General features: G+C 44.1%; 1 protein-coding gene across 1 annotated transcript in view; it reads left to right on the forward strand.

Moving 5' to 3' along the window:
• The window catches only part of LOC110487656 (histone-lysine N-methyltransferase 2B), a 95,338-nt gene that overhangs the window by 25,635 nt on the left and 44,491 nt on the right, over window positions 1–25,212 (forward strand). The window contains exons 5-22 of the mRNA XM_036971712.2: window positions 1,998–2,069; window positions 4,858–5,014; window positions 5,158–5,392; window positions 5,571–5,632; window positions 6,301–6,555; window positions 6,909–7,024; window positions 7,775–7,882; window positions 8,083–8,196; window positions 8,452–8,598; window positions 8,681–8,773; window positions 9,066–9,183; window positions 18,041–18,154; window positions 18,633–18,817; window positions 19,033–19,137; window positions 19,440–19,550; window positions 21,366–21,442; window positions 23,830–24,014; window positions 24,275–24,372. Coding sequence (XP_036827607.2) covers window positions 1,998–2,069; window positions 4,858–5,014; window positions 5,158–5,392; window positions 5,571–5,632; window positions 6,301–6,555; window positions 6,909–7,024; window positions 7,775–7,882; window positions 8,083–8,196; window positions 8,452–8,598; window positions 8,681–8,773; window positions 9,066–9,183; window positions 18,041–18,154; window positions 18,633–18,817; window positions 19,033–19,137; window positions 19,440–19,550; window positions 21,366–21,442; window positions 23,830–24,014; window positions 24,275–24,372 — 2,352 coding nt within the window. The remainder of the gene's footprint in view (window positions 1–1,997; window positions 2,070–4,857; window positions 5,015–5,157; window positions 5,393–5,570; window positions 5,633–6,300; window positions 6,556–6,908; window positions 7,025–7,774; window positions 7,883–8,082; window positions 8,197–8,451; window positions 8,599–8,680; window positions 8,774–9,065; window positions 9,184–18,040; window positions 18,155–18,632; window positions 18,818–19,032; window positions 19,138–19,439; window positions 19,551–21,365; window positions 21,443–23,829; window positions 24,015–24,274; window positions 24,373–25,212) is intronic.

The following is a 25,212-nucleotide window of genomic DNA, read 5'->3' on the forward strand; positions in this document are numbered from 1 at the left end:
TATTAGCGAGCGCTAACTAGAGCCATTTCACTTCGGCTACACCAGCCTCATCTCGGGAGTTGATAGTCTTGAAGTCATAAACAGCGCAACGCTTGAAGCACAACGAAGAGCTGCTGGCAAAACGCACAAAAGTGCTGTTTGAATGAATGCTTACGAGCCTGCTTCTGCCTACCACCGCTCAGTCAGATACTTAGATACTTGTATGCTCAGTCAGAATATATGCAACGCAGGACACGCAAGATAATATCTAGTAATATCAACCATGTGTAGTTAACTAGTGATTATGATTGATTGTTTTTTTTTATAAGTTTAATGCTAGCTAGCAACTTACCTTGGCTTACTGCATTCGCGTAACAGGCAGTCTCCTTGTGGAGTGCAACGAGAGAGAGGCAGGTCGTTATTGCGTTGGACTAGTTCACTGTAAGGTTGCAAGATTAGATCCCCTGAGCTGACAAGGTTCAGGGGCAGAACAACAGAATTTCACAAGGCAGTTAACCCACCGTTCCTAGGCCGTCATTGAAAATAAGAATGTGTTCTTTAACTGACTTGCCTAATTAAATAAAGGTATACCAACAAAAAAAAACGGCAAATCGTTGCCCAAAAATACAGATTTCCGATTGTTATGAAAACTTGAAATCGGCCCTAATTAATCGGCCATTCCGATTGAATCGGTCGACCTCTAGTTGTTACACATGGTCTGACACTGCGAGGACGATCAGCTGTCCGTCCTGTCTCTCTGTAGCGCTGTCTTAGGCGTCTCACAGTACGGACATTGCAATTTATTGCCCTGGCCACATCTGCAGTTCTCATGCCTCCTTACAGCATGCCTAAGGCACGTTCACTCAGATGAGCAGGGACGCTGGGCATCTTTCTTTTGGTGTTTTTCAGAGTCAGTAGAAAGGCCTCTTTTTAATTGCCTACCGTCTGTAAGCTGTTAGTCTTAACGACCGTTCCACAGGTGCATGTTCAATAATTGTTTATGGTTCATTGAACAATCATGGGAAACCAGTGTTTAAACACTTTACAATGAAGATCTGTGAAGTTAATTTGGATTTTTACGAATTATCTTTTAAAGACAGGGTCCTGAAAATGCCAATAGTGTGCAACGCTGTCATCAAGGCAAAGGTTGGCTACTTTGAAGAATCTCAAATATAAAATATATATTGATTTGTTTAACACTTTTTTGGGGGGGAGGGGGGGGTTGCTACATGATTCCATGTGTTATTTCATAGTTTTGATGTCTTCACTAAAGAAAAACCCTTGAATGAGTAGGTGTGTCCAAACCTAAAAAATAATAAAAAAATAAAAAAAATCTTATGGCTCTCAGATATGACACTTTGGAACAAAATTCCTTTTGATATTTTGGGGGACTGTCTGTTGTTCCATGTTGTGAACCCCCTCTTAAAATTCTAAATCAAAATGCTCCCTGGTATGTGCTTAAAACAATTCCATATAGCTTAGCAGTACCCCCTCCTCCCCCGGAGTGAGTACATGCAACTTATTACGTGACTTAACCCACTGTTCATAGGCCTAGGAACAGTGGGTTAACTGCCTGTTCAGGGGCAGAATGACAGATTTGTACCTTGTCAGCTCAGGGATTTGAACTTGCAACCTTTCGGTTACTAGTCCAACACTAACCACTAGGCTACCCTGCCTCCCCACATTATGTACATCTACATGTACATACCACCTTAATCAGCCTGACCAACCGGTGTCTGTATGTAGCCTCGCTACTGTATATAGCCTGTCATTTTACTGTTTTATTTATTTACCTACCTATTGTTTACCTAATACCTTTTTTGCACTATTGGTTAGAGCCTGTAAGTAAGCATTTCACTGGCGCATGTGACAAATAAACTTTAATTTGATTTGACATATCGTATCAGCGCCTAAGTATCGTGAGCTCCCCGGGAATTCCCAGCCTACGTTATTAGTCTGTTTCACTGCTATGGCACTGAAAGGTAATAGTTTAATTGTTACACCCTTGTCTCTTTCAGCCCCTGTCTGGATCGGTAAAGCTTGGTCCCAGAGATTTAGGAGGGAGGAGGAGGAGCCGATGCTCTGCTCAGGTGAGCCTATGTTTCCTGACCCTGGCTGTGTTTTTGTGGGTTTTTTTCTCGCCGCCTGTGTCGGTCTCTGTTTGATGCTTATGTATTGTTGATGTTTATAGTACAGTGTTTTATTTTTAATTGAATCCACATTTTACCAGGTAAGTTGACTGAACACATTCTCATTTACATCAACGACCTGGGTAATAGTTACAGGGGAGATGAATGAGCCAATTTGACCCACACGACTTAAGTATAATGGCGCCGGTGTGGATGGCCGCAGTTTTATTGGTTCTTAACCAACCGCGCTATTTTGGTAGTTTTTTTTCCGCTTTGTTTAACTTATTTTGTACATAATGTTGCTGCTACTGTCCCTTATGACCAAAATGAGCTTCTGGTCATCAGAACAACGATTAGTCACCTCGAATCGAACAAATAATTTTTCCTTAATGAGTCGGATGGGAAGGATATACTCCAAACACCCGTACAGCCCCTCATCCCTGTCATTCGCTGGAGAAAGAAAGCGAGATCTCGCGGAAGGAGATCTGGGGTGCCAGGTGAGGACCAGGTGACGAGTGGCTTATCTGCCTTTGCCATCCGTACTGTTAGTTATCGTTCAATCGCTGGAAAATAAATGGGACGAACTGAAAGCACGTATATCCTACCAACGGGACATTAAAAACTGTAATATCTTATGTTTCACCGAGTCGTGTGCTGAAGGACGACATTAATAACTTGCAGCTGTCGGGTTATACACTATGCTGTTCTATCGGCAGGATAGAACAGCAGCCTCTGGTAAGACATGGGGCGGGGGCCTGTGCATATTTGTAAACAGCAGCTGTTGCACTATATCTAAGGAAGTCTCAAGGTTTTGCTCGCCTGAGGTAGTATCCCATAATAAGCTGTAGACCACACTATCTACCTAGAGTTTATCTGTATTTTTTTTTTGTAGCTGTCTAGATACTACCACAGACCGACGCTGGCACTAAGACTGCACTCAATATTCCGCCATAAGCAAACAGGAAAACACACATCCAGAGGTGGCGCTCCTAGTGGCCGGAGACTTTAATGCAGGGAAACTTAATTCCGTTTTACCTAATTTCTATCAGCATGTTAAATGTGCAACCAGAGGGGAAAAAACTCGAGACCACCTTTACTCCACACACAGAGATGTGTACAAAGCTCTCCCTCGCCCTCCATTTGGCAAATCTGACCATAATTCTATCCTCCTGATTCCAAGCAAAAATGAAAGCAGGACGCACCAGTGACTCGGGTCTATAAAAAAGGGGTCAGATGAAGCAGATGCTAAACTACAGGACTGTTTTGCTAGCACAGACTAGAATATGTCCTGGGATTCTTCCGATGGCATTGAGTACACCACCTCAGTCACTGGCTTCATCAATAAGTGCATCGATGACGTTGTCCCCACTGACTGTACATACATACCCCAACCAGAAGCCATGGATTTACAGGCAACATTCGCACTGAGCTAAAGGGTAAAGCTGCTGCTTTCAAGGAGCGGGACTCTAACCCGGAAGCTTATAAGAAATCCTGCTATGCCCTCTGTTGAACCATCAAACAGGCAAAGCGTCAATACAGGACTAAGATCGAATTGTACTACACCGGCTCCGATGCACGTCGGATGTGGCAGGGCTTGCAAACTATTAGACTACAAAGGGAAGCACAGCCGAGAGCTGCCCTGTGACACGAGCCTACCAGACGAGCTAAATAACTTCTATGCTGGCTTCGAGGCAAGTAACAATGAAACATGCATGAGAGCATCAGCTTTTCCGGGAAACAGTGTGATCACTATCTCCACAGTCGATGTGAGTAAGACCTTTAAACACGTCAACATTCACACTATTTGTGCCCTCAAAGTTCATCACTAAGCTAAGGACCCTGGGACTAAACACATCCTGGACTTCCTGATGGGCCGCCCCCAGGTGGTAAGGGTAGGTAACAACACATCTGCCACACTGATCCTCAACACTAGGGCCCCTTGGGTGCGTGCTCAGTCCCTTCCTGTACTCCCTGTTCACTCATGACTGCAGGGCCAGGCACGACTACAACACCATCATTAAGTTTGCATCGACAATAATGAGACAGCCTAAAGGGAGGAGGTCAGAGACCTGGCCGTGTGGTGCAAGGACAACCTCTCCCTCAACGTGATCAAGACGACGGAGATGATTGTGGACTTCAGGAAAAGGAGGACCGAGCACGTCCCCATTCTCATCGACGGGGCTGTAGTGGAGCAGGTTGAGAGCTTCATGGTCCTTAGCGTCCACATCCCCAACAAACTAACATGGCCCAAGCACACCATGACAGTTGTGAAGAGGGCACTACAAAATTTGGCATGGGTCCTCAGATCTTTAAATGGTTTTAGAGCTGCACCATCAAGAGCATCCTGACGGGTTATGTCACTGCCTGGTATGGCAATTGCTCGGCCTCCGACCGCAAGGCATTACAGAGGGTAGTGCGCACAGCCCAGTACATCGCCGGTGCCAAGCTTCCTGCCATCCACGACCTCTATACCAGGTGGTGTCAGAGGAAGGTCCTAGTCCAGCCACCCTAGTCATAGACTGTTCTCTCTGCTACCGCACGGCAAGTGGTACCGGAGGCTTCTAAACAGCTTCTACTCCCAAGCCATGAGGCTCCTAAACATCTAATCAAATGGCTACCCAGACTATTTGCATTGCACACCTCCCTCTCTTGAATTAGGCTTAGGCCATTTGTGCTGTGGCTGTGTTTAGGGTGGCATTTCATTACAATAGTTTAATTATAATTTATGAAAATGTTCTTGTTCCCATAGGACCAACTCCCTGGTGGCCCACGCATCAAGCACGTCTGTCGGGCAGCAGCGGTGGCGTTGGGGCAACCCCGTGCCATGGTGCCTGACGATATCCCCAGGCTTAGCGCTCTGCCCCTCCATGAGCGAGAGGGCATCATCACTTCACCAGCTGTAGAAGGTAACCTTTGTTTATGAAGCACGCTGATAAGAACGGTCTTTGTTTTCTTGATTTTAGCTTTGCGATTCAGGTAGGTCACTGCGCTAACGTCACATGTTTGCAAAGTCATTTAAGATCATTTTTGGATCTCGCTCTGATTTTAGACATTGCGGATGACCCCTCTGACTGCACGGTCAAGCACAAGATGACAAGACAGAAGCACAAGTACAGCAAGCAGCGGAAGTTCAAGAGGAATTATAGCGAGGTTGGTCCTGGGGGCCGCGCCACCCGCTGTGGGACCTGCCAGGGCTGCCTGCATGAGCGTGACTGCAGCACCTGCTTCAACTGCCTGGACAAGCCCAAGTTTGGAGGGCCCAACACCAGACGCCAGTGCTGTGTGTAAGTGACTGTGCCTAGAATTGTGGCCGTTGCTTTCACTTTTCATCCACTCATGAACACACACTCAGGCGGGCACACAGTTTTTAATTTCTATAATCGGCTCTAGTTGTCTTGTGTACAAATTTAACTTGGCACCTATTTTTAGATGGTGATGATAAATATGTCCCTGTGCCACCAGGTTAAAACGATGTGTTCGGATTGAGGCAAGGAAAGTAAAGCGCGGCATCAAGCCATTCACAGGTTTGTTGTGTTCTAATGTTTAATACGTCTATTTATAATATTTTGTATTTGTAATTTAGCAGACTCTCTTATGCAATTATTGCATTCTTCTTAAGATAGCTAGGTGAGACCACAACACAATCGTATCAAGTACGTTTCCCCTCAAAGTATTTATCAGCAATGTCAGTGCTGGTAGGAAAATACAAGTGCCTTTTTCTTGGGAGGGGGGCATTGGGGGTGCCGTGAGTTATTTAAGATACTCTTCAAGAGGTAGGGTTTCAGATGTTTTCGGAACATGGGCAGGGACTCCGCTGTCCTGACTTTAGAGGGAAGCTTGTTCCACCATTGGGGTGCCTGGACAGAGAAGAGCTTTGACTGGGCTGAGCGGGAGCTGCCTTCCCATAGGGGTGGGAGGGCCAAGAGACCAGAGATGGCGGAATGGAGTGCTCAGGTTGAGAGAGCCTAAAGTTGAGGGGCAGTTCCCCTTGCTGCTCTGTAGGCAAGCACCAGGGTCTTGAAGAGGGTGGAATAATTTACTAATGCCACTTGTTTTGTTTTTGCTGTTACTACCAAAAACATTGACACAGTTAAACGAAAGCCACACTAGACACTGGCCTGCCTCATGGCCCAAATATTCAGGCCGTTTTTTTTTTTTTAGCTTTACCACTGGGCTTCTTTTTGTCGTGCAGTCCTTTCGAGGCGGCGGCGCCAGACGTCAGCTAATGGCCTTCAGTCCAACAATGATGAGGCGTCGGCGTCCTGGGGAGATGCAGAGGAGATTTCGGCCCCTGCAACCCTTGGAGACTGCCTGAGGCCTTCCACCAGGAAGCAGCCGAGGCGGAACGTGACGCCACGCTCCTACAGCAGCCTGCTGAAGTCTGACTCAGATGAGGACACAGGCGGAGAAGGCGTGGTAAAGAATCCTGACGCTCCCAGCAGCCAAGGTAACTCCGTACACCGGGATAGGAGCCGTAGTGTATGGATGAAAGTATAGGTCGATTCACATTCGGGCTTCTCCTTTTGAGTTGGACCACAACAAGATCCATTGAACGCCATCCTTGAAATGTAGTTATCTGACAGGTAGAGTTGAAGGATGTAAAGCCATTAGCCAAGCAGATAAGAAGATTAGTGGTGGATGTTAAAGTCCGTAGTTATTGAGATTAAGGATGACAGTGATTGACAATAGAAGTACAGGTCAGAAATTCCAAAATACTTTTTTTTGAGTCGTTTCAGGATTTTGGTTTGAGTGGAGACTTTATTATTTTTTATGCTTTAAAACCCCTTTGTTCTCTGACAGATGCTGCACCCTCTGGCCTCCTAGCTCCTGAGGATGGCCCAGTGCCCAGTGAATTTGTAAGGCACCGCAGACCTGGGACACCCAAAGGACTGCTGGGCCGATGCAGAGCCGACAAGGTAATGACTCGTATAACTCTGTTCTCATGTTGGAAAAGCTTACCCCTTTCACATTCATCCCTGATTCATGCATTTTACCTTAACTGCTCCTCTGGAATCTTCCTTCATGTTTTTCTGGAACTTATTAGAATATTAGATGCCGTGACTCTTTCCATGTTTCTCTTGACTGGCATGACCTATGATTGCTTTTTTCTCTAACAATGTTGACTACTGTTGGTGATTGGACCTCTTTCTTTTCCTCTGAGACTTGGCATGCCTTAACTGATCAGGCTTCTCTAACCCTCTCTTAACTCTTCTCCTTCACTTCTCTTAACACTTTATTCTCAAAGCCAAAGGTGGTTTTGGTGGGTCTTCTTCTCCATCTTTCCTCTGCCTTGGCCGGCTGCTTAGCATGTGACCGTGGTCGTGCTGTAACGCTGGTCCCCCACTCAATGGCTTAAGCAGCCCCTCCCCCCTTCACATGCACAGGGGGGCGACTCAGAGGAGCTCCGCCCAGGGCTGTTGGTTACAGAGGGCCACCTAACAAGGAGCCCCAGCCAGCCCTGCCCTCCCAGGATCCCACTGCTGCGGTTAAGGCGGCGCCTGCAGGTGCAGCTGCAGCGACTGCCCCAGTGTGTGGTGCAGTCGGTCATGCAGAGGGACGATGAGTCGGATGACGAGTTTTCGCAGGAAGAGGAGATGACTGTTGTTAAAGAGGGAGAGCAACAATACAATCTCAGAATTGATCCCCACTACGTCTTTCATTCGCAGAATGCCGTGGAAAACACTTCAACAAACATCCTCACTGCGCTAACCAACAGACTCCCCCAAAAGGGCCACTTGAAGACCGGGAGGCACAGGATCCGCGTGGACTTTAAGGTGTGTATCTCTCTCTCACTCACTCTTTCACTCCATCTCCCTCCCATATAAACTTTCTTAAAAATGTGAAATTGTTTATTTTCTTATTAACTCATTGCCAACTGTCTTTCTCCTTTTCTTAGTCTCTCATATACTCTTAAAGAATGACTGCAAAATCAAAGTTTATTAACTCACACTAATTTGTTGTATTTCTCTCCCAGGAGGACTGTGCCATCCAGAACGTGTGGTTGATGGGCGGTCTGAGTATTCTCACCTCCGTCCCCGTCACCCCTCAGCCTGTCTGTCTGCTCTGTGCCAGCAAAGGACACCATGAGGTAATCATGGAAAGGCATCCACAGATTATTCAGTGCCTATGTTTGCAGTATTATTATTTGAATGATCACATTTCATTGTAGATAAGTATTAGTCTGACCATTTTGAGGAAAACAAATTAACTAGGAAGCACACAGGAGACTCCATAGTTTACTGAATAGCTACACTGGGTTGTATGTAAAACAGTAGGTTTAGTGCAATATGTGTTCTCCTGATTTTGAGAGTTGACTGCCTTCTGCTTTTCCACCTTAACTCAGATGATCTACTGCCAGGTGTGCTGCGAACCCTTCCACAGCTTCTGCCTCTGGCCCGAAGAGCGCCCCCAGGAGAAGAACAAGGAGAACTGGTGCTGCCGCCGCTGCAAGTTCTGCCACGTGTGTGGCCGTAAGAGCAAGAACAACAAGGTGTGTATGGTCAGCAGGATCTGAGGTGTTTTTTTCCCCCACCCCCACTTTCACATTTTAAGCGTACTATTACTTCCTTTAGCCTGTGTTGCAGTGCAGGAGGTGTCAGAACTGCTACCACCCCTCCTGTCTGGGACCCACCTACCCAAAGCCCATCAACTGTAAGATGCCCTGGGTAAGTTCCCGGAATTTAACATTTATTACTTCTCTTCTCCCCATTCTGATTTACGACTGTTTTTTACTGTACTGTTGGTCAATACCATACAATGCAAGTGTATTGTCCAGTTTGCATAAGTGCCTTGCTCAAGGGCACAACAATAGTGGATTCCAGTAATGATCTGAAACCAGCAACCCTCAGTTCTCAGCCAATTCATTTCCCACCTTTCTTTGCCCGGCCTGGGAGCAACCAGCGTCCTTAAAGTTCTGGTCCATCTCTCTAACTTCTGGGCTACCTGCCCCTGTCCCAGGTGTGTATGACGTGTATCCGGTGTAAGAGCTGTGGCGTGACCCCAGGGAAGACCTGGGACATGGCCTGGAACCACGAGCAGGACCTCTGTCCCGACTGCAGCACCCTCCACAGCAAAGGTAGGACCTCAGTGAGTCACACAGAGACACATCACAAGTCAACCAAGGCAAGGTATACACAAACTCCAGGAACAGGCCAAGAAGAGAGGGATGGGAGCAGTTGCTTAGATGGACTGATACTTTGTCAGGATCTTACCATCATTTAGGACTGACCCCAATCAGTCCACTTGTTGATTGTTAGGTTGATAGGCTGTTGGTTGACCAAGATTTTATTTTTCGAGCAGCAGCAAATACGTTTATTTTATTTCTATGGCACACCAGACGCCGATCTGATTCGCACCCATCTCAGTGAACTAATCCATTGTGGAGGCTGAGACTAATCCATTGCGGATTGCACAGACCAAGAAGGGGAGTGTGACTAAGATGCACAATCCACATCTCTCTCCTGAATGTGCTCTTTCCTGACAATTTCTGCACATTCATTGTTTCATAACTTAATCGTTTGATTGTTAGTCTATCAATTCCCCATGACATATATCACCAGTAGTAGTACATTTACTGTTAATTCCTATAATTTCTAATCTACAATGTTTGTTTATGGTCATTTCTGTTAATGCATTCAATATATTATTATTCTAGTCTTTTATCGTTCTGATTGTCGTGAACACATTGTTTGCAGACGCACAACCTATGCTTATGAGAAACACGTTTTGGTTTATTTCATACCATTTACCGGTTTTGGGTCTTTTGTTTGGAGAGCTCCTGTCAATTTTGAGTAAAAACTCTATTTCAGCCCTTCGCTATATCGGCATCGAACACGTCTCCCTCCCGAGGAGAAAGGGGGTGACCTTGACAATTTTAAATCGAGAGGCCGCCTGGATCTTATATTTTAAAGACCCTTGTCCCTTTCAGTCTCAACGTAGACTTTGATCTGAAGCCATTCTTGTGACTATTGGGTTTTTGCTATCTATTGTAAATAACGTCCTCTTTTCAGGACCCTATCTTTCAAGGATAATTTGTAAAAATCCAAATAACTTCACAGATCTTCATTGCAAAGGGTTTAAACACGGTTTCCCATGCATAATTAATGAACATGCACTTGTGGAACGGTCGTTAAGACACTAACAGCTTACAGACTGTAGGCATTTAAGGTCACAGTTATGAAAACCTAGGACACTAAAGAGGCCTTTCTACTGACTCTGAAAAACACCAAGAGAAAGGTGCCTAGGGTCCCTGCTCATCTGCGGGAACGTGTCTTAGGCATGCTGCAAGGAGGCATGAGGACTGCAGATGTGGCCAGGGCAATAAATTGCAATGGCCGTACTGTGAGACGCCTAAGACGGCGCTACAGGGAAACAGGGGTTAATGGTGAATTTGTATTTTTTTCTCTTGCTTGTTTGCTCTTTTCCGTACTAAGTCTATCTCTGATAAGCTACCCAGGAAAGGGCTGAAAATAGCCCATATTAATATATGTAGCCTTGGAAATAAGATTCATATAATCAATAACTTGCGAACATAACGTTCATAAATTAGTCATTTCTGAGACGCACTTAGATAATTCATTTGATGATACAACAGTAGCAATACTGTCCGGTCCTCTGGCAGTCTCTATGGGGGTGCCACAGGGTTAAATTCTCGGGCCGACTCTTTTCTCTGTATATATCAATGATGTTGCTCTTGCTGCGGGCGATTCCCTGATCCACCTCTACGCAGACGACACCATTCTATATACTTCCGGCCCGTCCTTGGACACTGTTCTATCTAACCTCCAAACGAGCTTCAATGTCATACAACACTCCTTCCGTGGCCTCCAACTGCTCTTAAACGCTAGTAAAACCAAATGCATGCTTTTCAACCGTTCGCTGCCAGCACCCGCACGCCTGACTAGCATCACCACCCTAGATGGTTCCGACCTTGAATATGTGGACATCTATAAGTACCTAGGTGTCTGGCTAGACTGTAAACTCTCCTTCCAGACTCATATAAAACATCTCCAATCGAAAATCAAATCTAGAGTCGGCTTTCTATTCTGCAACAAAGCCTCCTTCACTCACGCCGCCAAACTTAGCCTAGTAAAACTGACGATCCTACCGATCCTCGACTTCGGCGACGTCATCTACAAAATAGCTTCCAACACTCTACTCAGCAAACTGGATGCAGTTTATCACTGTGCCATCCGTTTTGTCACTAAAGCACCTTATACCACCCACCACTGCGACCTGTATGCTCTAGTCGGCTGGCCCTCGCTACATATTCGTCGCCAGACCCACTGGCTCCAGGTCATCTACAAGTCCATGCTAGGTAAAGCTCCACCTTATCTCAGTTCACTGGTCACGATGGCAACACCCACCCGTAGCACGCGCTCCAGCAGGTGTATCTCACTGATCATCCCTAAAGCCAACACCTCATTTGGCCGCCTTTCGTTCCAGTTCTCTGCTGCCTGTGACTGGAACGAATTGCAAAAATCGCTGAAGTTGGAGACTTTTTTTCCCTCACCAACTTCAAACATCTGCTATCTGAGCAGCTAACCGATCGCTGCAGCTGTACATAGTCTATCGGTAAATAGCCCACTCATTTTTACCTACCTCATCCCCATACTGTTTTTATTTACTTTTCTGCTCTTTTGCACACCAATATCTCTACCTGTACATGACCATCTGATCATTTATCACTCCAGTGTTAATCTGCAAAATTGTAATTATTCGCCTACCTCATGCCTTTTGCACACAATGTATATAGACTCTCTTTTTTTCCTACTGTGTTATTGACTTGTTAATTGTTTACTCCATGTGTAACTCTGTTGTCTGTTCACACTGCTATGCTTTATCTTGGCCAGGTCGCAGTTGCAAATGAGAACTTGTTCTCAACTAGCCTACCTGGTTAAATAAAGGTGAAATAAAAATACAAGGATATAACATCTATAGAAGAGACAGACATGCTTATGGGGCAGGTGCTTAAGAAGGTCTTGTGTTATTGAGGTGTTGCAGGTTCACTTGGCACAGCTTAAGCCTTTTCTTTTAGCACTTGGTGGCCTATAGCAACACTCTAACAGTATCTAAATAATGTGTGGGAAATGCTTGATAGTGTATGTGATGTAAACAGAGAGGTCTACTTTCTTGGGGACCTGCATATTGACTGGTTTTCTTCAAGCTGTCCGCTCAAGCGGAAGCTTTTGTATTATGTCATGTTTTGTTTGGACCCCAGGAAGAGTAGCTGCTACTTTTGCAACAGCTAATAGGGATCCTAATAAAATACCAATACTGAAGTAGGCCTATGGCTACATGACTTGCGCGCAAATGTAGGCATATAAATGTGCCCATTTGTGGATCTGATAGTATTTCTGATTGGCTTGACGGACCACCACTAATGAGCTGTGGTGCTTCTCAAAGTAATGTTTTCTTCACCTCAAACAGTAAAGCAAGCAGTCTGTCAATCAATGGATGTAAAAACAATAGTTTCTCAATGTATTGAAAAAAATCTTTCCTATCTGATGACCTCTTATCCCTTGTGCAAATAGCCTACATCTGTGTCTGTCCCAGAATCGTTTTTACAATGTTGCAAGTTTGCGTGGACCCACGTTGATACAATGTTTTAAGTTCGTTGCGGACATGTGATTTATAGGGTATTCATTTGTAGCAGGATATTTCTACCTGCAGGCTGCAATGTTTTGATTGGTTGGCTTTATGAAGACTATTTTTACATACTGTAATTGGCAATGGTAATAAGTTCGTTTTTAGGTTTATCATTTAGATTTGGATATAATTTTTATTAACTACATGACAATGATTTTGAGATGGGTTAATGTTATAAATTAAATGAAACTGTTCCATGAAAATGTGTACATGACAACCATAATTGGGGCCTGCCAAGTGGCACAGCAGTCTAAGGCACTGCAACAGACCCAGGTTCGATCCCAGGCTGTGTCACAACTGGCCGTGACCGGGAGTACCATGGGGCGGCTCACAATTGGCCCAGCGTTGTCTGGTTTAGGGGGCTCATATTTGCAACAATGAGACAAGATCTCAATTGGATTCCATGAAATTGGGGGGTAAAAAAAACTTCAGGAGAGTAATTGCAGAATCTGCAAAAGCCTGCAGGAGTGGAAGGAGGATGGTCAGGTTAAGGTTTCTTTCTTATTATTATTTTGATCTCTGGCTCCCTCGAGTCATTTGTCTTACTTAATCAGAGTGCTTAAAGCATCAGACAAGCGCAATACATACAGTGCATTCAAAGTTTTCAGACCCCTTCCACATTTTGCTACGTTACAACCTTATACGAAAATGTATTTAAATACATTATTTACTCAATCTACACACAATACCCCATAATGACAAAGGAAAAACAGTGTTTTAGACATTTTTGCAAAAGTACAGTACCAGTCAAAAGTTATTTAATTTGACTATTTTCTAGATTGTAGAGTTATAGTAAAGACTTCATAACTATAACATTACACATATGGAATCATGTAGTAACCCAAAAAGTTTTTTACATTTTAGATTCTTCAAAGTAGCCACCCTTTGCCTTGATGACATCATTGCACACTCTTGGCATTCTCTCAACCAACTTCACCTGGAATGCTTTTCCTTCACTCTGCGGTCTAACTCATCCCAAACCATCTCAATTGGGTTGAGGTCAGGTGATTGTGGAGGCCAGGTCATCTGATGCAGTACTCCATCACTCTCCTTCTTGGTAAAATAGCCCTTACACAGCCTGGAGATGTGTTGGTTCATTGACCTTTTGAAAAACAAATGATAGTCCCACTATGCGCAAATCCGATGGGATGGCGTATTGCTGCAGAATGCTGTGGTAGCCATGCTGGTTAAGTATGCCTTGAATTCTAAATAAATCACTGACACTGTTGCCAGCAAAGCACCGTCACACTCCCATGCTTCACGGTGGGAACCACACATGCGGAGATCATCCGTTCACATACTCTGCGTCTCACAAAGACATGTCAGTTGGAAGCAAAAATCTCAAATTTGGACTCAAAGGACAGATTTCCACCGATCTAATGTCCATTGCTCATGTTTCTGGGCCCAAGAAAGTCTCTTCTGATTGGTGTCCTTTAGTGGTTTCTTTGCAGAAATTTGACCATGAAGCCCTGATTTCACACAGTCTCCTTTGAACAGTTAATATTGAGCTGTGTCTGTTTCTTGAACTTTGTGAAGCGTTTATTTTGGCTGCAATGTCTGAGGCTGGTAACTCTGAACTTATCCTCTGCAGCAGAGAACTCTGGGTCTTCATTTCCTGTGGCGGTCCACATGAGAGCCAGTTTCATCATAGCACTTGGTTTTTGTTACTGCACTTGAAGGAACCTTAACTTGATGCACCCATCCCGTTAGCGGGATCATTTTTGTCAACCACCGCTGAATTGCAGAGTGCCAAATTCAAATTAAATCACTAAAAATATTTAATTTTCATGAAATCCCAAGTGCAATATAGCAAAACACAGCTTAGCTTGTTGTTAATCCACCTGGCGTGTCAGATTTCAATAAAGCTTTTCGCCGAAAGCAAACCAAGCGCTTATGTAAGGACATCTCTCTCAGTAGGAAAAATATTACAAACAGCTAGCAGCCAAGTAGATTGGTCACACAAGTCAGAAAAGCAATAAATTAAATCGCTTACCTTTTGATGATCTTCGGATGTTTGCACTCACGAGACTCCCAGTTACACAAATGTTCCTTTTGTTCCATAAAGATTATTTTTATATCCAAAATACCTCCATTTGGTTGGTGCGTTGTGTTCAGTAATCCACAGGCTCGAGCGGTCACGTCATCGCAGATGAAAATTCCAAATAGTATCCATAATGTTCGTAGAAACATTTCAAATGTTTTTTTATAGTCAATCCTCAGGTTGTTTTTTACAATATATAATCGATAATATATCAACCGGGAATGTAGCTTCTTCAATAGGAGAGAGAGAGAGAGAGAGAGAGAAAATGGCTGCTCCAAGCTGTTGAGCGTACAAAACGCTGCTGGCACCCAGCCATCCACTGACACGATGTGATCTTTCTCGCTCATTTTTCAGAATAAAAGCCTGAAACTATGTCTAAAGACTGTTCATACCATGTGGAAGCCATAGGAAAAGGAATCTGGTTGATATCCCTTTAAATGGAGAGAAGGCAGGCTATGGAACATGGAGCTTTCAAAATAGAGGCCACTTCCTGGTTGGATTTTCCTCAGGTTTTCGTCTGCAATATCAGTTCTGTTCTACTTGCAGACAATATTTTGGAAACTTTAGTGTTTTCTATCCTAATCTGACAATTTATATGCATTTTCTAGTTTTTTCTGAGCCTGAGAAATAGGCAGTTTAATTTGGGTATGTTTTTCATCCAAACATCAAAATACTGCCCCCTACACTCGAGGTTAAAGTTCTTGGAATTTTCCGGATTGATTGACCATGTCTTAAAGTAAGGATGCACTGTTTCTCTTTGCTTATTTGAGCGGTTCTTGCCATAACCCTATTTGGTAAAAGACCAAGTACATTTTATCTTCTGTATACCACCCCTACCTTGTCCCAACACAACTGATTGGCTAACAAGGCACACCTGTTAATTGAAATGCATTCCAGTTGACTACTTCATGATGCTGGCTGAGAGAATGCCAAGAGTGAGCTGTCATCAAGGCAAAGGGTGGCTACTTTGAAGAATATAAAATATATATTGATTTGTTTAACACTTTTTTGGGGGTACTACATGATTCAATGTGTTATTTCATAGTTTGATGTCTTCACTATTATTCTTGAGCTCGGGTGCATCCTGTTTCCATTGATCATCCTTGAGATGTTTCTACAACTTGATTGGAGTCCACCTGTGGTAAATTCAATAGATTTGACATGATTTGGAAAGGAACACACCTATGTGTGTTCTTGAAAGCAGATGGTATTGAGGGAAAAACCAGATGACAGTGGATAATTCCACAGGAACTTAAGGTCCCACAGTTGCCATGAGGTCGAAATAATTGTCCGTAGAGCTCCGAGACTGAAGCCACTTCCCAGTAAAAGGCATATGACAGCCATCTAGGTGCCTTTTTGGCAAACTCCAAAAGGACTCTGACCATGAGAAACCAGATTCTCTGGTCTGATGAAACCCAGATTGAACTCGGTGTCAATTCCAAGCGTCACTTCTGGAGGAAACCTGGCGCACCCACCCCTACGTTAAAGCATGGAGGTGGCAGCATCATGCTGTGGGGATGTTTTTCAGCGGCAGGTACTGGGAGACAAGTCAGGCTCGAGGGAAAGATGAGCGGAGCAATGTACAGAGATCCTTGATGAAAACCTGCTCCAGAGCACTTGGGACCTCAGACTGGGGTGAACCTTGTTCCAACAGGACAATGTCCCTAAACACACAGCCAAGACAACGCAGGATTGACTTCGGGACAAGTTTCAATGTCCTTGAGTGGTCTGGCCAGAGCCCGGACTTGAACCCGATATGACATCCCTGGAGAGACCTGAAAATAGCTGTGCAGAGACGCTCTCCATCGAACTTGAAAGGATCTGAAGAGAAGAATGGGAAAAACTCTCCAAATACAGTTGTGCCAAGCTTGTAGCGTCATACCCAAGAAGACTTGCGGCTGTAATCGCTGCCAAATGTTCTTAAACAAAGTACCGAGTGAAGGGTCTGAATATTGTTAGGTTCCAAATTGAGTAACGTGAGTAATAAACTCACGGACGCTTAGTAAAGCTTAAACCAAGTTGATTCACCCATTTGTGTTATACAGCTGCATAAGACAAAGACATGTTTCCACCAGTGTTAGTATACAGTGGGGCAAAAAAGTATTTAGTCAGCCACCAATTGTGCAAGTTCTCCCACTTAAAAAGATGAGAGGCCTGTAATTTTCATCATAGGTACACTTCAACTATGACAGTCAAAATGAGGGGGAAAAATCCAGGAAATCACATTGTAGGATTTTTTTTATGAATTTATTTGCAAATGATGGAAAATAAGTATTTGGTCAATAACAAAAGTTAGGCCTTGAAATACATCCACAGGTACACCTACAATTGACTCAAATGACGTCAATTAGTCAGAAGCTTCTAAAGCCATGACATGTTCTGGAATTTTCCAAGCTGTTAAAGGGCACTGTCAACTAAGTATATGTAAACTTCTGAGCCACTAGAATTGTGATAAAGTGAATTAGAAGTGAAATAATCTGCCTGTAAACAATTGTTGGAAAGATTACTTGTGTCATGCACAAAGTAGACGTCCTAACCGACTTGCCAAAACTATAGTTTCTTAACAAGAAAATAGGAGTGGTTGAAAAATGACTTTTAATGACTCCAACCTCAGTGCTTGTAAACTTCCGACTTCAACTGTATATTCCTCCTACAGATAATCATTAACTTCTGGTGTAGAAACCATACCATGGCACTCAATTGGGCTCCCGAATGGCACAGCGGTCTAAGGCACTGCATCTCAGTGTAAGAGGTGTCATTACAGACCCTGGTTCGATTCCAGGCTGTCACACATCCGGCCTTGATTGGCTGTTCCATAGGGCGGCACACAATTGGCCCAGCGTCGTCCGGATTTGGCCAGAGTAGGCCGTCATTGTAAATAAGAATTTGTTCTTGCATAGTTAAATAAAGGTTACAATTTCAATAAATGACCTGATAATTAAGACTCGGACATATCAATACTTATGTAAATGTTATTTTTCCGTTTTTTTGTTTCTTTTTATACGTTTGCAAATATTTCTAAACTTTTTTTTTTGCTTTGTCTTTAAAAAAATGTAATTTTAGAATAAGGCTGTAATGTAACAATGTGGAAAAAGTCAAGTGGTCTTAATACTTTCCGAATGCACTGTATAGGTTGATTTTATTTAAACAGGGTGTCTGTTTTTTTTATTTCGATTGGTCGAAAGAACCATTAATCATTGATTACTTTAGTACATCTGATTTTGTTTCTTATTTGTTTTACAAGGGAACTTCTGCACCATATGCTCCAAGTGTTACGAGGAGAACGACCACAACAGCCAGATGATGGAGTGCTCCATGTGTAGCCACTGGGTGCATTCTAAATGTGAAGGACTCTCTGGTGAGTGACACTAATGTTTCAGCTTTAAAACTATCTTTATCAAGGGGATGTACAACAGGGGTGGCCAACACTCATTAGTGTTACTGGGTATGCAGGCGTTTGCTCTAGCCCTATACAAACACACCTAATCCAGCTAATCAAGGTTCCAAGGAGCATCTCATTGGTAGAATCAGGTGTGTTGGATATAAGAGCTGGAACCAAATCCTGCAAGAGGGTAGTTCTCCAGGCGAAGGGGTGACCACCCCTATTAATAACAGTATGTGTAGGGGAAGATGCCACCTCAACTATTTAATTTTATTTAACCTTTATTCAATTAGGCAAGTCAGTTAAAAACAAATTATTATTTACAATGACGGCATATACTGGCCTAACCTGGTCGACGCTGGGCCGATTTTTCAGGCAGGTCCTAACTTAAGGGCCTATCCCACTATAAACCCACTCCATTATATTGAAATTATGCCTCTCTTCTGGCTCCCAGATGACCTGTATGAGATCATGTCTAGCCTGCCAGAGAGCGTAGTATATTCCTGTAAACGCTGCAGCCAATCACAGCCCATATGCTGGAAGGAGGCGCTGAAGGAAAGGCTGAGGGCGGGGCTAGAGAATGTGCTGACCAACCTCCTCTCTGACTCCTCCGCCCAGCACCTGATAACCTGCAGAGAGGTAATGTCTGCCGCCATCACAGTAAAGACGTCAAGTAGTCACGAGTCAGATACTCGTACCATGCTCTCTCACTTTCATAACATGGCTCTTCTCTATATCCAAAATCAAGTATAAAAACTATTTAACTTTTACACGTTTAGACTGTCTTATGGATTGTATTTCCCTGACGGCGGTCTCCATTTGACTATACCATGCTGTTCTTTTGTTTTCTGCAGTGTGAGGAATCCACGGAACTAAATGCTTTCAGGGACCAACAGCAGCCCATCTGCGACCTACATGCCGTGGGTCAAAAATGTACAGGCGGCCAGTACACTTCACTGGTGAGAGACCCCAGTCCTTTATAAACATTTGAATTATGTCACATGAAAACTATTAAGACCTAGCTAGCGGTTGTTGATTTAGCTGTCATGGCATCAATGTTCCACTGTGAATCATGTAGCTCTTTTCAGACCACAATCTGATCACTTTATATACATTTTGGTCATTTAGCAGATGCTCTTATAGATGTTCTAATGGGAGAGAAGACTCCACACAGTAAATTTAATCTCACATATATTGTAACAACAATACATCCGTCTCCTGAACTTGACACCTGTTTTTCCTGTTCTTGTCTACCAATCAGAAATCATTCCATGAGGATGTTGTCATGGTGATGAGGAAGGGGCTAAAGGAGGAAGAGTCTCTCCCTGAGGACCTGAGGCCCACCTGTTTGGCCAGGTCTCACTACCTGAAGGTTAGTAGAAAGACCTTTCCTCCATTAATGCTATAGACATTTGTTATGGGCCATACTGTGCCATATCATTATATTGTTTATTTGCATATTTACTCTATTTTAGTATAGTCTGCATAAAAAAAATATATGCTAGTTTATTAATTGCCTCGATTAATAAAACATAATAAAATAACTCTAAAATAATATTTTTGTGTATGAACCGCTTATTGCCTCTCTTTAACGATGTATAAAGATCACACACTGAGTGCATTCGGAAAGTATTCAGACCCCTTCCCCTTTTCAAAATGTTACTTTACAGCCTTATTCTAAAATGTATTAAATACATTTACAATACCCCATAATGACAAAGCGAAAACAGGTTTTTAGATTTTTTTTTTTTTTACCTAAGGTAACAGACCGTTTGCTATGAGACTCAAAATTGAGCTCAGGTGCATCCTGTTTCCATTGATCATCCTTGATGTTTCTACAACTTGATTGGTGTCCACCTGTGATAAATTAAATTGATTGGACATGATTTGGAAAGGCACACCTGTCTATGTAAGGTCCCACAGTTGACAGTGCATGTCAGAGCAAAAAACCAAGCCATGAGGTCGGACGAATTGTCCGTAAAACTCAGGGACAGGATCGTGTCGCGGCACAGATCTGGGGAGGGTACCAAAAATGTCTGCAGCATTGAAGGTCCCCAAGAATAAAGTGGCCTCTATCATTCTTAAATGAAAGAAGTTTGGCACCACCAACGCTCTTCCTAGAGCTGGCTACCTGGCCAAACTGAGCAATTGGGGGAGATGGGCCTACAAGATCAAGATCCCGAAGGTCACACTGACAGAGCTCCAGAGTTCCTCTGTGGAGATGGGAGAACCTTCCAGATGGACAACCATCTCTGCAGCTCTCCACCAATCAGGCCTTTATTGTGGTGTGGGCAGACGGAAGCCGCCGCTCAGTAAAAGGCACATGACAGCCCGCATGGAGTTTGCCAAAAGGCAAGATTCTCTGGTCTGATGAAACCAAGATTCAACTCTTTGCCTTGAATGCAAAGGGTCACGTCTGGAGGAAACCTGGCGCCATCCCTTCGGTGAAGCATGGTGGTGGCAGCAGCATGCTGTGGGGATGTTTATCAGCGGTAGGAGACCAGTTAAGTACAGAGCAATCCTTGATGAAAACCTGCTCCAGAGCGCTCAGGACCTCAGACTGGGGCGAAGGTTCACCTTCCAACAGGATAACAACCCTAAGTACACAGCCAATACAATGCAGGAGTGGCTTCGGGACAAGTCTCTGAATGTCCTTGCGTGGCGTAGCCAGAGCCCGGACTTGAACCCGATTGAACATCTCTGGAGAGACCTGAAAATGGCTGTGCAGCGATGTTCCCCAGCCAACCTGACATGGCTTGAGAGGATTTTGGATAAATTCCTCAAATACAGGTGTGCCAAGCTTATAGTGTCATAACCAAGAAAGGGGGATACCTAGTCAGTTGTGCAACTGAGTGCATTCAACTGAAATGTCTTCCGCATTTAACTCAACCCCTCTCAATCAAAAAAGACTCAAGGCTGTAATCTCCGCCAAAGGTGCTTCAACAAAGTACTGAGTAAAGGGTCTGAATACTTATGTAAATGTGACATTTAAGTTTTTTAAATTCTATATTTATTATTACAAAAAAAAAAAAAAACTGTTTTTGCTTTGTCATTATGGGGTATTTTGTATAGATTGGGGGACAAAACATTTGTATTAATTTTAGAATAATGCTTTAACGTAACAAAATATGGAAACAGTCAAGGTGTCTGAATACTCTCCGAATATACTGTATCTATGTCCTTTCAGTTGCTGGAGGAGACTTTCAGTTGGTTTCATAGCCAGGATCAGAGAATGTGGGACCCAATCTCCAAAGATTTCCCAAGGTAAATTGATACACTATGTGTAGACCATATGACGGTTTATGTTATCGATTTTGACCGATTGTGATATTGTTGTTCTTACTCCCATTTCCGCCAAGAAGACAAAAGGGGAAATCCCTGAACAAACCAACTATGACAATAATTAGTTTTGCCTTCAGAAAGATAAAGCAGGCATAGAATACTTATTTTCGAAAAGCTAGCAAATAATACTTCAAAAAAAGTATCTCCTTGGCCTGAATGGAAAGCAAAACTAGGCTAGGAAACACTGTCACCACAGATAAATCTACGATTATCGAGAATTTCAAGAAGCATTTTTCTACGGCTGGCCTTGCTTTCCACCTGGCTACCCCTACCCCTGTCAACAGCTCTGCACTCCCCACAGCAACTTGCCCAAGCCTCCCCCATTTGTCCTTCACCCAAATGCAGATAGCTGATGTTCTGAAAGAGCAAAATCTGCACCCCTACAAATCAGCTGGGCTCGACAATCTGGACCCTCTCCTTCTAAAATGATCCGCCACAATTTTTGCAACCCCTATTACTAGCCTGTTCAACCTCTTTCCTATCGTCTGAGATCCCCAAATATTGGAAAGCTGCCGCGGTAATCCCCATCTTCAAAGGGGGAGACACTCTAGACCCAAACTGTTACAGACCTATATCTACCCTACCCTGCCTTTTCTAAGGTCTTCAAAAGCCAAGTTAACAAACAGATCACCGACCATTTCGAATCCCACCTTACCTTCTCCACTATGCAATCTGGTTTCCGAGCTGATCATGGGTGCACGTCAGCCACGCTCAAGGTCCTAAACGATATAATAATTGCCATCGACAAAAGACAATACTGTGCAGCCATATCCATCGACCTGGCCAAGGCTTTCGACTCTATCAATCACGGCATTCTTATCGGCAGACTCAACAGCCTTGGTTTCTCAAATGACTGCCTCGCCTGGTTCACCAACTACTTCTATGATAGAGTTCAGTGTGTCAAATCGGAGTGCCTGTTGTCCGGACCTCTAGCAGCTTATAGGGTTATAGTGCCACAGGGTTCAATTCTCGGGCCAACTCTTTTCTCTGTATACATCAATGATGTCGCGCTTGCAGCTGGTGATTCTCTGATCCACCTCTGCAGACGACATAATTCTGTATACTTCTGGCCCTTCTTTGGACACTGTTAACTAACCTGCAGACAAGCGTCAATGCCATACAACTCTCCTTCCGTGGCCTCCAACTGCTCGTAAATGCAAGTAAAACTAAATGCATGCTCTTCAACCGATCGCTGCCCGCCCGCCTTGCAAAAATCACTGAACGGTTCTGACTTAGAATATGTGGACAACTACAAATACCTAGGTGTCTGGTTAGACTGTAAACTCTCCTTCCAGACTCATACTAAGCATCTCCAATACATAATTAAATCTAGCTTCCTATTTCGCAACAAAGCATCCTTCACTCATGCTGCCCAACATACCTTTGTAAAACTGTCTATCCTACCGATCCTTGACTTCAACGTAATTTACAAAACAGCCTCCAACACTCTACTCAGCAAATGGGATGCAGTCTATCACAGTGCCATCCGTTTCGTCACCAAGCCCCATATACGACCCACCACTGCGACCTGTATGCTCTCGTTGGCTGGCTCTCGCTTCATATTCGTCGCCAAACCAACTGGCTCCAGGTCATCTATAAGTCCTTGCTAGGTAAAGCCCCGCCTTATCTCAGCTCACTGGTCACCACAGTAGCACCCACCCGTAGCACGCGCTCCAGCAGGTATATTTCACTGGTCACCCCCAAAGCCAGTTCCTCCTTTGACCGCCTTTCCTTCAGTTCTCTGCTGCCAATGACTTGAACGAACTGCAAAAATCACTGAAGCTGGAGACTCATATCTCCCTCACTAACTTTAAGCATCAGCTATCAGAGCAGCTTACAGATCATTGCACCTGTACATAGCCCATCTGTAAATAGCCCATCCAACCTCCTCATCCCCATATTGTTATTTATTTTCTTTTATTTTCTTTTTTTTGCTCCTTTGCACCCCCGTATCTCTACTTGCACATCTATCACTCCTGTGTTTATTTGCGAAATTGTAATTATTTTTCCACTACAGCCTATTTATTGCCCTACCTCTCTAATCTTACTTCATTTGCACACACTGTATATAGACCTTTCTATTGTGTTATTGACTGTATGTTTGTTTATTCCATGTGTAACTGTTTGTCACACTGCTTTGCTTTATCTTGGCCAGGTCGCATTTGTAAATGAGAACTTGTTCTCAACTGGCTTACCTGGTTAAATAAAGGTGAAATAAATAAATAAAATATACAAATACATTTTAGAAAGGCTCTGTTGCTGAACAAGTCTCCCCCCCCCCCCCCCCCCCCCCGTTTCTTCTGTCTCAGTGGTATGCTCCCTGAGGCAGTTCTTCCACCCTCTAAGGAGCACAGCTATGCACAGTGGCTGGAGAGGACATACCAAGTTACCAGGGGCTCAGGGTGCCTCCAGCAGGGGAACAGCATCCCTTCCCTGTACTCAGTCACCACCCATCAGTCCCGGGCTCTGGAGAGCCTCACACTCAAATCCCAAGGTATGGAGTCTTTGGCTGTGTCTCAACTAGGGGGTCTGGTCATAGGCATAGGGCTCTGGTCAATAGTAGTGCATTATAAAGTTCAGTAGTGCGTTATATTATATATTTATCACTCCCTCTGTAAGCCTATGTCCTTTCTCAAAGCAAGCATGTAACCCCATTCACCGGCACAAGATTGATGGTGATCTAGCTTTTTACTTCATCCTAACAATGTGAATCAATTCAATGATTAATGAATGTGTTTGGTCTATCTTGAGTAGGTACACATTGTGCTCTAACCGGGGCCCTGGAACTCGACTGGACCAAAGATGAGAGGCAGTGTGTACTCTGCCAACAATGTGGAGACGCCACACCCAACGTGAGTTTCCCTCCCCCCTCTGTACTGATCCCACACAGTAATTGTATTGATAAGGAGACGAGACACCATTGTGTTAGCTTCAGAAACATCTTTACTAAAATAAAACCATAAATAGAGCATTATGGCTACTGTAGTACAGTGATTCTCAACTTTGGTCCTTGAGTATCTCAAACAGAATATAACTTGATGACTATAACTACTGTTCCATGAAGAAGGGAAACGAGGTACAACACACTATGGGGGAGTCGCACTCTCGTTACTTCGGGTTGAAGGATCTTCAATCGCCTGAAATCCACCCCTTGCTGGAAGCCCCGCCTTCCCCAGGTGATAAGCGTGAGGCTCTGATTAATTCCTTCACTGAGGAACGGGCAGTGTGGGGCGAAACAGGAGTTGTATCTCGTTTCCCTCCCTTCAGGGAACAGTAGTTATAGTCATAACGTTACGTTCCCTTTCATTCAGTCAACTTCAGTACAACATACTATGGGGATATATAATCACGCCCCAAGCTTAGCCCAACCGATACTAAATTAAACTGCCCGTGGCAGACCATCCAGACCTGACCCCGCCAGATGCGGCAGTCTGGGTATCGTGCACACAGCGCTGCCTAGTGACTTTCCCCATCCCAGCCGTAAACACACTGGACTGAACTGGGAGCAGTGACATCCAAGCAATGAAACATCACAAAAGTATATGGTGATGCCCAACTCACTGCAGCACAAATGTATCCTACACTCAACCATTTAAACCATGCCCAAGATGCTGCCGGACCGCTGGTGGAGTGGGCGCGTACACCGCTATTTAACCCTTGCCCCCTGCTGTAATATGCCCGGAGAGATTCCA

The sequence above is a fragment of the Oncorhynchus mykiss genome, chromosome 30 (genome assembly GCF_057628025.1).
Source record: "Oncorhynchus mykiss isolate SJ-2025 chromosome 30, ASM5762802v1, whole genome shotgun sequence".
In the NCBI taxonomy this organism is placed as follows: Eukaryota; Metazoa; Chordata; class Actinopteri; order Salmoniformes; family Salmonidae; genus Oncorhynchus; species Oncorhynchus mykiss.